General features: G+C 41.1%; 1 protein-coding gene across 1 annotated transcript; it reads right to left on the bottom strand.

Annotated features, from left to right (window-relative positions):
- Window positions 1-240: 240 nt before the first annotated feature.
- CHMP1B (charged multivesicular body protein 1B) lies at window positions 241-11,742 on the bottom strand. Its single transcript, XM_069811576.1, has 8 exons — window positions 11,585-11,742; window positions 9,009-9,106; window positions 8,125-8,271; window positions 7,351-7,419; window positions 6,931-7,038; window positions 5,874-5,917; window positions 4,938-5,010; window positions 241-3,905 (listed from the first exon to the last, which is right to left on the bottom strand). Exons 1-8 carry the CDS (start codon window positions 11,598-11,600, stop codon window positions 3,861-3,863), a joined length of 600 nt encoding a protein of 199 aa, XP_069667677.1. The 5' UTR covers window positions 11,601-11,742; the 3' UTR covers window positions 241-3,860.
- Between the last annotated feature and the right edge of the window lie 1,249 nt (window positions 11,743-12,991).

Below are 12,991 nucleotides of genomic sequence, written 5' to 3'. Positions count from 1 at the left end.
ACAAACCTAAAATTTTAAATAGATTGTATTTTATGTTGTTATACTTAATTACTCCCCTAAACTGTTCTCCCAAATCCTTCTGAATAGTACCCACTTTACTTTCTTCTTGTCTCCATAAAGATTTTATTTTCTGATTGTCTTCTCACAGGAAAATACTGATGACATCATGACTTCTGCTTGTTTATCCATGTACTAAGCCCCACCAGCAAGCAGCCATATAACCTAGGAACACATCCGAAATAAGTTGTCTGTACAATTTTATTTACCACTTGCAGTTACATTTACAAATTGTCCCATACAAGTAAAGCAGTTTTCAAAATGAACTCTACTAGAGCTCCAAAAATTATTCTCTATACATGTCACCAGCTTCAGAATTTATTTCTGTACAAAACTGCTGATTATATTTAACAAAATTTCACTATATTTTGGCTCTGAGGATCTCCACAAAGGCAACTTGATCATTTTATCCCGTTGCAATCAAGAACGGTAAAGTTCTTGTTCTTCCTTTCCTTCCCTCTCCTTTCATCTGAAGCTCTTCATGGCTTTCAGTTTTGCAATTCAAATGAATGAAGACTAACACTACCAAACACTAGCAGTTTTAGTAACCAAGGAAAAAAAATGTTGAGCAAAACCATCTTGCAACATTTCAAGCAATGTTTCACTTTAGATGTGCCTGCTCATAAGCATAAATATTGAAATATTATCTGGTAATAAGGTTACATAAAAGCACATACAATTTATTTAACATGAAATTAACTTCTACAAACACATACAGTCAACTTACAAGAAACACTAGCAACATAGGAGTGAGGAGCCAGAGTTGTTCAGAAAAGAGCAAAAGTTTTGAGGAAGACCTGAATGGAGGAAGGACGTGAAACTCAAATATTGCTCTAAGAGTAACTTTCAGTTGTAAGCGTTTCCAAAAGACTTGAGAAAAACACATACATTCAAAATGTAAGTGTTAAAATTTTCTGAATGCCAGCTCTCATACACAAGTGCTTCTAAAGAGAAAAAGAAATCATTTTCCCCAGGAGAGGGCAGGAGATGTATACACAGAAGTAACCGATACAAAATCCTGGCCCTGCTGAAATACGCAGCAATTCTGAGAGTGAAGTCAGCAGGGCAAAACCTCATTGTTTCAAACACATATTTCTTCCGCAAGTCAGATAAACCTGCCTACCTCTTTGCACCATAGTCCCACAGCGGAAGTCAATCAAGCCTTTATGTTTACTTGTTAATCCCTTTAAAAGAATGGTACTGGAAATCTATTCCGGTACTGGAGTGAGCAAGTCTGGGATAAGATCAGAAGAACTATGAAACAGGCTGTGTATAGCCAGTAAGATAAGCTTATTCAAAATTTACCTTGCAGCAATCTAATCAGTCTCATCTCTCTCTATTTTTAAATTCCTCCAAAGCCCCAAGGCTCACAGCAAGGCAACATACTCAGAAAATCAAATACATGGGATCTCAGAATCCCTGTCTACCCCCTCAAATAGTTTAAGAATGACCAGGAACAGTCTAAAAGCAGCATAATCTTTAACAGTAAAATAAGCCAGACAAGCTAGCTGAAGTTGTCTAATATCAAACACTGAAAACCTCAGTGCTTTGTGGTACAGGTCCATCAACAAGCAACCACAAAGTAAACTCAGATGCGGATCTATTACACAACAGAAAGTTTTCAATCCTATCGTGATATGAAGTAACTTAGGATCAAAAAAATGGAATTAAGTTCAGCAAGGCAAAGGCACACACACAAGCAGTTACCAGTTGTGGGTAACCTGGTTGCATAGATATACCATTATACAATTTGTTATATTGTTCAGAAGGAGCTAGGGAAAAAAACCCAAAACCATGTAGTATACAGCCCCTTTCCCAAGATGTTTTATTAATAATTTGAAAGGATTGTACCAAGACCACAGCTGTGAGTACATGTTTTTTAAACATCTTCCCATTTCTCCTATTTACAGGAGGAACATTCAAGGTGTTTAAAAGAAAGCTGCATTGAAAACAAAAGTAAACAAGAGAAAAGACCACATTTTAAACATACTGGTTTAGTTTAGCCTGCCAGTATGAGAGAGACAACTCCACAACAATTTAGGTTGTTTTGTGTATCTTATTTTCCTTGTCTTATTTTTACAGTAGCCTTGAATACTTCAGTATGTAATATCCTGCTAAACCTTCAAAGTGATTTGAGTAACACATTCAAAATAGAGTTTGAAACTGCTCTGAAATGTTTCACCATTTTTACACATTTTCACTGAAAAAATCCTGCTTGACTAAAAAAGTTGGTTTTTTTTAATTATATCCAACATTGGAAAACCCATGTGATCCTGAACACCAGCAAATTAAGAACTAATGTCTAGTGCTTCACACCTTCCCTCACCCCTACAAAGACAGAACAAAAAAATGAGGCCAAAAAGTCCAAAAGAGAATTTTAACATCACTGTTTATCACAACACATCACAAGTAGTCTCAGCTACAGATTTCTATAACCATTTCTTTACTTTACAACTGCAGCAAGAGTTTGAAGCTACTGAAAGCAGCCAGTAAATTCTCTTACTGTGCAGAAATATAAAGGGATCACTAAAACAAACTAGCTTCTCCATACAACTGCAATATTACAAATCATGTTATTTTACCTGCAGAGAGCAACATTATACCTTAAAAAATAAAGCAGCTGTTCTTAATCCAACATAACTCCCTTTGACCGAGCTGGCCTACACTACTCATCCACTTCTCACCCACTGTGAGGTGCAGAGGAGGAAAAGCTGATCTAAGGGAGTGTCCAGAGAAGACAGGGCTGGGACCTTGACTCATGAAAGGAGGACTGTGAAGACCTGAACCCGAGGAAGAGCACTTCTGTGTCTTTCATATACGGAAGAACACTGAAGTGTGGAATATAATCACGAGACTTGTCCTTACATATAAAAAAGTGACTAGATTAAAAGCAAAGAGAGTAAGAAGGCATGGAGAAAAGCAGGCTTCAGTTACTTCATGTAAGGCTTCTCAGCTTGAATCTATAAAAATGGATAGCGTGAATCCCCTATTAACAGGAACTAGATATTATGTTGGTAGAATAGAGCTGTGAGTGGCATAACTGGCTGCACACCAGGATACTGAGAAGAAAGGAAAATGGAGAAGCTACAGCACTTGACATTAAACAACGAGCAAGCTGCAACATTCAACAGAACTGACAAAAAGTTGAAAAATATTTTTTTATTCCTCCTGTACTAAAGTGATGACACCGTACAAGTTCCCAATTATATGAAAACAGCTTTTGGTAACTCATTTTTGAACTAAACCCCTAATTTCAGCACAATTACCCTAGCTTTAAAAGACTAAAAAACTCAGACTGAAGTCCACTACTTTGTTTTAACAAGCATATTTTCCATGAAGTCCACACTGCCCAATTTTGCGTGTTCCGGGAGTTTGGCTGTGTAAGAAAGTTACCTGCAACAATCATCTGAACTGACTACATCAGTTCTCCAACCATAAACAGTTCGCATAATTTAAAAAAAATCACTTCATAATTTAAAATATATATCAATGACACTCCACTTTTCTTTTAGCTAGAATGTACCAACATTACTAGCTGACTTAGAATATCAACTTGATTTTGTGAAAAAAGCTTGCAAAAAATATATCAACTTCAAAATGTACAGAAAAAGACATTAGAGAGCAGAAATTTTGGGGTTACTTAATGTATTTTAGAAAGAGTAGCAAGCTAGGAGCGAAGTACCCTATATTACAAATATTCAAACACCTAAGCCATACTGTATACACCTTTCTAGTGCAGTGAAGGGTTAGTTACAGAAAGGGTATTCTGAAAGCACATACAAAGAACTGCAGCTTTGTTTAACTTAAACTTGATCACGTAGGCGGGCCAGTCTCTGTGACAGCTCATCCTGCAGAATTGTAAAACACAAAGAAACCACCTGTCAGTAATATGAAAATTAACTTTTGCAAAGTTCTGCAATGGTGAAGCAATCTCATGTCCAGATGATATGAAATTATCTCATGTGCAAGTCTTAACAAGATCTGCTTAAGACCTCAAGAATGGCTGTACCAGGTGAGACCAGAGTCCATACAGCTATCTTATCTCCAGCAGTGGGTACCTAGGAAGGAGTTCAAGAACACGGCAAGTAGAGATAGGGCGGGTTTGTTTTTTTCTTAATATATCATCTTTGCAAGTGCAAATTAGCTCTTACAGAACTGCATCCTTATTTGGGTGCAGCCTTGACTGACCAAGGCTGGTATCCAACTGAACTGCTATAGCAAGATAGCAGTAGGTCTAACTGTTTAGGCGGCCTAGTACAAGGTGAAACTGGACTTTTCAAAGAATGGGGAATACCTGGGGCTTCCCAAAGACTGGTCAGTTAAGATAAGGCTTCCTAAAGCCTTCTCTGCAAAGATGGGATGACAGGAATAAACTGTACTTTTTCCATTCCCTCAAATATATTCCCCTAGAATGGAAAAAGCAACTCACCAAAAGATTTGTGCAACCTTGACATCAGGATCCACTTATACACAACAAATTCTAAGCCATTCATCTAGAGCAAATGTGGAATTCTTTGCACTAGTCCCGTAAGACCTTTCGTTAAAGGGAAGGAAAACAAGACCCCAAAGGCCTCGTGTATGCTATGGGAGATAGCTGGATTCATTAAATTTGGAGTAGGTAGGAGAGCCAACGGTTTGGAACTCCGTGAAATAACCATGCAAAAATACACTTCAAATAGCTAAACTTTCTGGATTTACCAAGCAGACGAATGTATTGTTAAAATTATTTTGATTGCAAGACTGTTTTAACTACACACTATTTCTTCTGGACAGCTTATATCTAATTACAATTTAGCAAGTCTGTTTTGACCGAGCGAAGCATTAATTCTCACACCACTTTTCTCTAGAAAACACTGATTTCAGTTGAATCTAATGTTTACCTGTTCTGCTGAGGCAACACTTGTACCAACAGAACCTGTCTGTCCTTGAGGTAGTTCCATGTTCAGATCAAGACTAATAGGAGAAAACAAAACAAAACCAAACCCAAGTCAGGCATACATGGCTAAAGGAAGAAGCATAATAATTGACAAGCAGGGGAATACTGAGGTAGCATGAGGCCACCAGCATCCCATGAATGCTGTACTCCAGCTAGTTAGACAACTTGATCAGTAAATTTGACTCGTTACCAGGATGACAAGTCATATATTATAATTAGCAATAGCTAAACAAATTCTGCTTAATCAGGACTGAGCAAGATTGCTGTTTAACAGAGGTATATCAGACATGGCATACGTATGAATGACAAAAAGTTCACTCATGAAAAAAAAGTTTTACTAAAAAATTTGTTAAAAGTATTTATCCTCAAGCCAACAGAGCGACGCTTCCAACTTATGCGTCACCAAGGCGGCAAGTAAAATGATCTGAAATAATTCAGTATATCCCCAAAGGCTTAAATATGTCATGACAACCTGTTTTGCAATGTCTAGCTTGTGAGAGCAGAAGTACAGGAAGTTTTAATGTGGTAAGAGAGAAAAAAAGGAAAAGCGTGCAGAAGCATGGCAAGGACTGCTAATGCTAAAGCCAACCCAAGTAAATAATAAAATGCTACCCTGACATGACAAGTGACATGATTTTAGGCTTGTGCACAACCATCCCTGCATCCTGACATTCACAGTAGCTTTGAGTGAAAACAGAATGAAATACTGGCAACTAAACTATTACAAGAATAATGTCCACAGGTGAAAGGAAAATGGCGATTCTGCTCTGCTTCCAAGAGACACACATATAAAACAAGGGTATCTGACCTTCAAGTTGACCAGGAAGGGTTATTGGAACCAAGATTTATTCAAGAAATAGTCACTCGAACTTTTACCTACCCTGCTTCATCTGCCATTTCCTGTAGAAGCATATCCACTTGGTTCTAGAGTAAAGAAAACAAAATTGATTGTTGCATGTTGTAGTTTCTGACAACCTTTTCTGTTAAATCTTGAGAGAACAGAAATTATTTTAACAAAACTGATTTAAAGGTAAATGGCTTTTACAGAACATTTTTGTGCTTAACCACCAGAGGGCCCTGTATGAACTCAAAAGTAACGAGTAGAGGTGCTCAGCCTGTTAAAATCCCATTAATCGAACTCTAGCTTCTGAAATAATGCTTCTGAAGAATTAAAACTTATCTGTAAAAAAAACCCAAACACATACTTGAATATTTCAAGTGTTGACTATTAGCTACTGAAACACTGCTTTGCACAACATGGGAAAAAGCCCATCTCCAAATGGATTTGGTTTATTGGATTTGGCTTTAGGTTGGTTTGTTTATTTTATTCACAAAGCACTATCTCCAGTAACTTTCTCCCTCTGACAAAACTTCTGTTGGAATAGCTCCTTGTGGAATAGCACAAGGGGATAGGTGCTAGGAATTCTTAACTATGTCAAGCACTGTTTAAAAGATTTATTTTAGTAAACATGCCCATAAATTGAAAGTAGGTAATTAACAACCTTCCATTCCATATACTACTACTATTTTGGTGGTGACTAATGTCTTTTTGTTAATATCAGTGAGTTAGAACTATTAATTTTCTCACAGCATATTCTGCTTTGATAATTAATGCTGCACTGTGTTCTGGTTCAGAAGTTCATTGAGAACTCATCAAAACGCTGCTTATTCAGTAAGAGGATTAAAGTTTTCAACATACAATATAAAATAAAGCCTGCTATAAGAGTGAAATAGACTAATATACATATACATGGATCCTCTCTGCTTGTGACTGTCATTTGAAAGTCTCTTCTTCACAAAGAAGCACAAAGGAAAAGTAAAAAGGCTTCAGTTGCTGCTATGTCTCAAAGTAGGCAGAAAGAGAATCAGACATTTCCATGCAGTTTAGACACATAATTTAAGATCATCCTTTTTAAAAAAAAAAGTTCTATTCTTACTTGTGGTGTTGTTAGCGTAGTAGTGTTGCTCATTGTGTCTTCCATCTGTTGTGTCTGAACATCTAGTGTTTCAAACTGATGCTCAAATTTATCCATTAGTGCAGATATCTATAAAAAACAGTTGAATCAAATCAATGATCTGCAGATAATGGAACGAGAAATATATCTCAACTGGCAAAGGAAGAATCACACTACAAGGGCAAGCAGCTTCTGGAGATCAGATGCTCCCCTCCCAGCATCAACTCTGAAGTTGATCTAACACAGTTCAAGCACGTTGGTCAGGGCCCTGCCCAGGTTCCAGGATCTACCAACCTCACTGCAAAACCTTTTCTCTCGATTGGAATTTCCCTTTTTAAAACTTGTGTCCATTGCCCTTTCTGCTTTTTGGTGTGCAGCTCCAAGAAAAGTAAGTCTATTTACCTTTTCCAAGTTCATGCTCTTGAGCGTGGCATCCATAGACTTAACTACCCCTGCCATTGACTTCGTTACCTGAAATGAGGTAAAGGAAATTATTACAAAGAAAGAAAAATGAGCAGTTTCTTACCAAGCTCTCTTATGTCTATTCACAGAGTTTCTACAGTATCAAATAGTAGGGTACACACGATTGCCGTCTAGAACACCTTTTTTATAGCTCCTATCATTTAAAATTCTATAAATTAACTCAACCACTTGAAATATGCATTCTGAGCTGAAATTTGCTACGAACCGAGGTGTATATATAGCATTAACAGTTGTGGGTCTTGAGACCTGTCAAGTGTTAAGGGATATATTTGGCATACAGATCATGTGGCAGAATAAACTCTCTGGCTGAAGAGGAGTACAATAGCATACCTTAAAAAACTACCTGAGCTAAAAAAGATTTCTGGAATCACAAGTCCTACACCATGACTTTTTGCAAAGATACTGCTCCCCTTCAAAATACATAATAGTCTTAAGTGTAACCAGTAAAACACACTGTATCCTTACAAGCATGAGTAATAACAGCTCACAGAAGTTACTAGCTACAAAACATAGTGGATAGCAATCTACTTTTAAAGAGCAGCTGCCGGGGCGGGGGATTCCAGTACCTGATTTACTGTTGGCTACATCTGAAACCAAAGCTGAAACTTTTCAGCTCATTATAGATAGAATTAAGTCACTTATAAGAAAATGAGAGGTCTCATCCTTGCAACAGATTTGTGAAAACAGACTTACCTTGCCCATTGTCACTGCAGTCTGAACTCTTGCTGCTACAGCATCTACCCGGGCACTCATGCGCAAGAAATTGATGGCTTGATTCTTCTGGCGGATTGCATTTTCCGCATGTATTCGTGCGACTTCCATGTTACCCTTCTGAATTGCCTGTTGAAAAAAGAAAAGAAAAAAAAAAGGAAAAAGAAGAAGCATTTTAACCTTCCCTGCTCTTGTAAACATGATTTCTGAATAGCCTATTTCATTTTTGAAATAAGCATCAATTCATCACAATATCTTTTCTATTAAAAGATAAAATAAAACCCTCCCTCCTCCCCCAAAAGTTCCCAAACTTTTTCATGTTGTGAACGCCTAACTTCTTTCCAAGGAAGGTATCTAGCATGCACTTTGAGCAGAAGGTTTTACAGAGCTATAGAAACATACTTTTCTCATTCCTAAAAACATTTTCAGTATCAAGACTCCAAAAGATACAGTTGGTATGGTTGTATCTCATGGACAAAAATACAGTCAAATAAATTTAGTCTCTCTTTACTACTTCAAGGACTCAAAAACTATTTTCAAATTCCTCTTCATAAGTTCTTTTAATACAAGATGATAAACATTAAGATTAATTATTTTTAACTTTGAGAACAACAGTCTCTAACAAAATACATACAAGACAAGCTTCTCAGGAAGCAAATGCCACAAGCTGTACAAAAGGATACACAAGAACGTATCCTCACATTTAATAAGTATGGGAAGATTTACAGTCATGTATTTTAAATCACAAGCATCTATCACGGTATTATTAGCATGCATACCAGGAAAATGGCAAAACCACCACATATCTTCCTGCTACAATATGTAAACAACAGACCCAAAGAGCTTGTTTCAGAGCCACTGCTTACCTTCTTAATTTTAGCTTTCTCAGCCTTTTCTTCTTTGTCGCATTTTTTTGAGTTCCTGTTGAGTTCCTTTGCAGCAAACTTCAAATTAAACAGGTGTTCTGCAGCGCAAGTTAAGGGCTCAAGAACAGGATCTATCCTTTCATTGTAGTATTTTGCTCTCCTGTTTGAAGTGCTACCAAACCTAGCGTATACTGTGTCCCCATCAGTGGTGTTAAAACTTGGAAAATGTTATTTAAGTAAGCCCTTGAAATTCTCACAATAAGGAGACCTACTAAGCTGCTTCACAATTATAATGCCACTTACAATCTGAGTTCTAAAATATAAGGCCATAAAAAGTAAGCGCAGATCCCAAACTGGCTCCATTTAACATCAAACCTACTTCAGACTGATTAACACAACAAACCAAACATCCCTGAAGAGGAATTGCAAGTCTTACTCTACCGCCTACTTTCACTTACACACCCAGAGTCCTCAACTCTCAGTGAAATGGAAGTGCAGTTTGCTGGCCTGCCTGGAACCTCCCCATCCAAAAATAAAAGCCACTGAGGAACAAGCCAAATTAACAGTGTAATAGCAAACTGGCTTGGCTGACCATGCTCAGGTACAAACCAGGAGGCAGGGCTGCCCTTTCAAACCACAGTATGATCTTGGGTTTAAATTGCTCATGCAGCTCCTTTACAGAGCAGCCTCCCAGCCCTGGGTCATTTGAGCAATTCTGGGGTCCCTGACAGCTCTGTCATCTGACTTTTGGGGAGAGAATACTTAAGTCAGCAAGAGAAACTTTTCTTTTTGTAAAGCTCAAGTCCTGCTTAAGCTGAAAGCTCGAAGAAGACAGTAGAACAAGCCTTCATAGTGACTTAGAATGATTGCATTAAACTGTTACTGACAAAGTATGTGCTGTAAAAATAACAATTAAAAACCCATGCTCTTAAAATACTGTTGATGAAAGCTTCCAAATAATAATATCAGTCTTTCTCAAACAAAATGGAAGTACCAAGCTTTTTAGGCTTCTTTCATGCCACCTTCTGATATCCCAAGAGGAAGATGCAGCAAGTACTAAGATGCTTAATAGTTAAGTGGAAGCACATAAAGCTAAACATTATAAGGTACTTGAGGCTTCTTTAATATTTCAAGTATATAAATTATTGCAGAACTGTTTGGGTTTGTTTTTTTTTCCTCTAAAGCCCAGCCATGCATCTTAGAGCTCTGACAGCAATCTGAAGACATTAGGAAGTCTGTTGATGCATTTGTTATCCTATCCTATAAACATCACAAGCAGGCTACAAAAAGGCAACAGCTGTGCCTATACACCTAGGACACCTAGTAAGGTAGCTACCAGTAACGCTAAAATTGCTGCTTGTGTTTACATTTCTTTGCTTTAAAGCCTAGGTCACCATCTCTTTCAGCAGCAGTAAGCGTACTGCACTGAGCCACAGATTAGGTAATTTACCAAACAGGAAAACACCTTTAAGTTGTTCATTGAACAGTACACTTCAGGTCAGAGACCAGACCAACCAGGTAAAACATGACATCACCTATTTACAGCCATTGCACTTAAACAGCACTTCAGAGCACTTTATTCTGAAATAAATTCCTCAGTTACTCACTTGGGGCATCTACCTTTGACATTACAATAGCTCGCCCTGCCACCTCCACAGCCCTCCCACCCCATGACGAGCACTTACTCGCTCCTCCCTTGAAATGCCTTTCTCAGTTGCCATAACCCGAGTGAAACCAGACTTCCACTATCAACCGTGACTCACAGTCACCTCCTCCAGCACTCCCACTGGTCCCTGCCATAACAACTGACAATGCCGAGCACTGCCAGCTCATTTAAACCACACCAAGACCTCTGTAATCTTTAAGGCTTTTTTAGCCCCAGTGCATTAGGATAGTTTTATACAGCAAGGAAGTTTAAATTTGCCCACAAGGGTTTTCCCCACATGCAACTTCTTTTCTACAGCAGGAAACAGCTGGGTTTGTTCAGCTGACAGCAGCTGCTGTTTGGGGGGACAGCTGACGAGTCAGCCTTGCTGACATCATTCCAGTCTGTACAGAGCTCTGGATGTATGGCATGTCAGACGTCCGCGGCGCACACTTTGCACTGCTCTACGCTGTAAATTGCTTTTTCTGCCCCAGGGGCTGGGCTGTCCCTCCGCGCACCACTGCCTTCCCCCCCCCAGCTAAGGTTAGCTGATCTCGCCTTGGAAAGTGAAACCGAATTTCCCATTTTCTTCTCCATCCACGCAGAGAGGACAACCCCCCGGTTTATGAAAGCACAGCTCCTGTCCCTGTCACGCCCATCACTCCCACCCTCCTCCTCCTCCCTCTGGAGCCAGGCCCCTGTCCCCCACCGACCCCCGCGGTCAGAGAAGGGACTCCCTTCCTCCTTCCCCCTCACCCCGGGCGGAGAGGCCTCGCATTCCACCCCCGCCCCAGAGCCACACCGGCTCTCACCTCGACCCGGCCCCCACCGAACCCAGGCCGGGCCGGGCCGGGCCCTCGCCCCCAGCCCAACCCAGGCCGCACCGCCTCACGGCAGGGCCACAAGGACGAGACCCGCGCCCCGAGGATACTCTCCATGTTGGACATGGCGGCGGCGGGCGGCTCCGCGGCGCTGGCTCCGGCCGAGCCCGGGGAGGGGACGGGGAACGGTGCGGCCGGCGCTCGCCCCCTCACCCGGTACTACCGCCACTTCCGGCTTCCGGCCACCCCGCCACGCTATACGCAGCCGCGCCGGGGCGGGGCGGGGCGTACGCGCGGCGCCCCCGCCGCCTTCCGGTCACGGGACCGGGGCGGGAGCGCGGTGGCGGTTGGCCGCCTCAGGGCGGGTTATGGCCGCCTCAGGCTGAGGGGCTGTGCTCTCCGCTTCTTTCCCTCTCCTTCCCTCAGCCGGCTCTGTCAGCTGGCACCGGGGAAGGGCCGGGCTGGGTTGTGCAGCCTCTGGGCCGGACGGGCGGGCCGCTTGCTTGGCGGGGGGGGGGAGGCCCGGGGTCGGCCGCCTGAGGGGTGAGGTGGAAGAGCCCCTGTCAGCAGTAGGCCCAGCAGTGGAGAGCACAAACGCCGTGGGGTTGGAGGAAGACGGGTGGGAAAGCGGTAGGACGGTGGCGTGAGGGGTTTGCTTTGGCTGTGGCGGCTGTGCGGCCGCAGCCTGGAAGCGCCAGCAGGTAGAAGTGATTTCCTGCAGCAGCAGTCTTAGCTCTTGTCTGTCAATTGACAAAGAGAGTAAGAACAGTAAATTTTGCTTTGTAATATTTGAGGGCCACTTAGTGGGTATCTAGAGCAACTATAGGAACTCGAGCGAGTTACTAGTGCATTTCAGAGAGTGAGATGTTAGCAGTCATTAAGGAAACAAAGGATGTTAGTAACTTTTTGAGGACAGATACTGATATAAAAGGTTGTAGATCTGAGGTCGAGAGAACTGTTGTATAACTTTGAACTGGTTGCACGTGCATCTGCGTGATAATTCATACTATAGGAATGTCAGAGCGAGCGTGCTAAGCCACAGCAGTACCCACATCTGGCTGGCTGCTGGCAGGTGTCCGGAGAGCAGGGTAAGGACAGGGCAAGCAGAGGGTGACATTTCCCCGGGGGACTCTCCAAGCATCCAGAAATTGGTGATGTAGGTACCCCCTGCGCCACACGTTTCTGTGCCATCCTGAATGTGAGTTGTGTTCCCTGTTGAACTGCTGGAGATGTCATTTTATAAGCTCGTGACAGTCTGCTTTAATAAGTGGTTAAGTCCTCCAGCAAGTTAAATTATTTTCTCGAGTCACGTTGCTGAGTCACTCTGATATCTTGAGATGCAGGTTTGTTCCTGATGTATCTTTCAGGCAGAAGTTGTTACAGTAAGTGCTGTGCTGTCTAATTATTAAAAGATCGAGAGTCTGAACCAATAATTTTGAAAGAACTAAGGAGCTCTCTCTCTCATTTATTGTATTGTGTGTTAACAACAGCATAACATTATGTACAGACCTCTTCTA

This window comes from Haliaeetus albicilla, chromosome 23 (assembly GCF_947461875.1).
Source record: "Haliaeetus albicilla chromosome 23, bHalAlb1.1, whole genome shotgun sequence".
Taxonomy (NCBI): Eukaryota; Metazoa; Chordata; class Aves; order Accipitriformes; family Accipitridae; genus Haliaeetus; species Haliaeetus albicilla.
This window is presented reverse-complemented; position numbering and strand designations above follow the sequence as displayed.

What these genes read in the sequence shown, in the direction of transcription:
- CHMP1B (XM_069811576.1), bottom strand. An exon ending in AGAGCATGAACTTGGAAAAG is followed by an intron (nt 7,039 to 7,350) that starts GTAAATAGACTT and finishes TGTTTTTTATAG; the next exon opens with ATATCTGCACTAATGGATAA. An exon ending in GTGTTGCCTCAGCAGAACAG is followed by an intron (nt 3,906 to 4,937) that starts GTAAACATTAGA and finishes ACAATTCTGCAG; the next exon opens with GATGAGCTGTCACAGAGACT.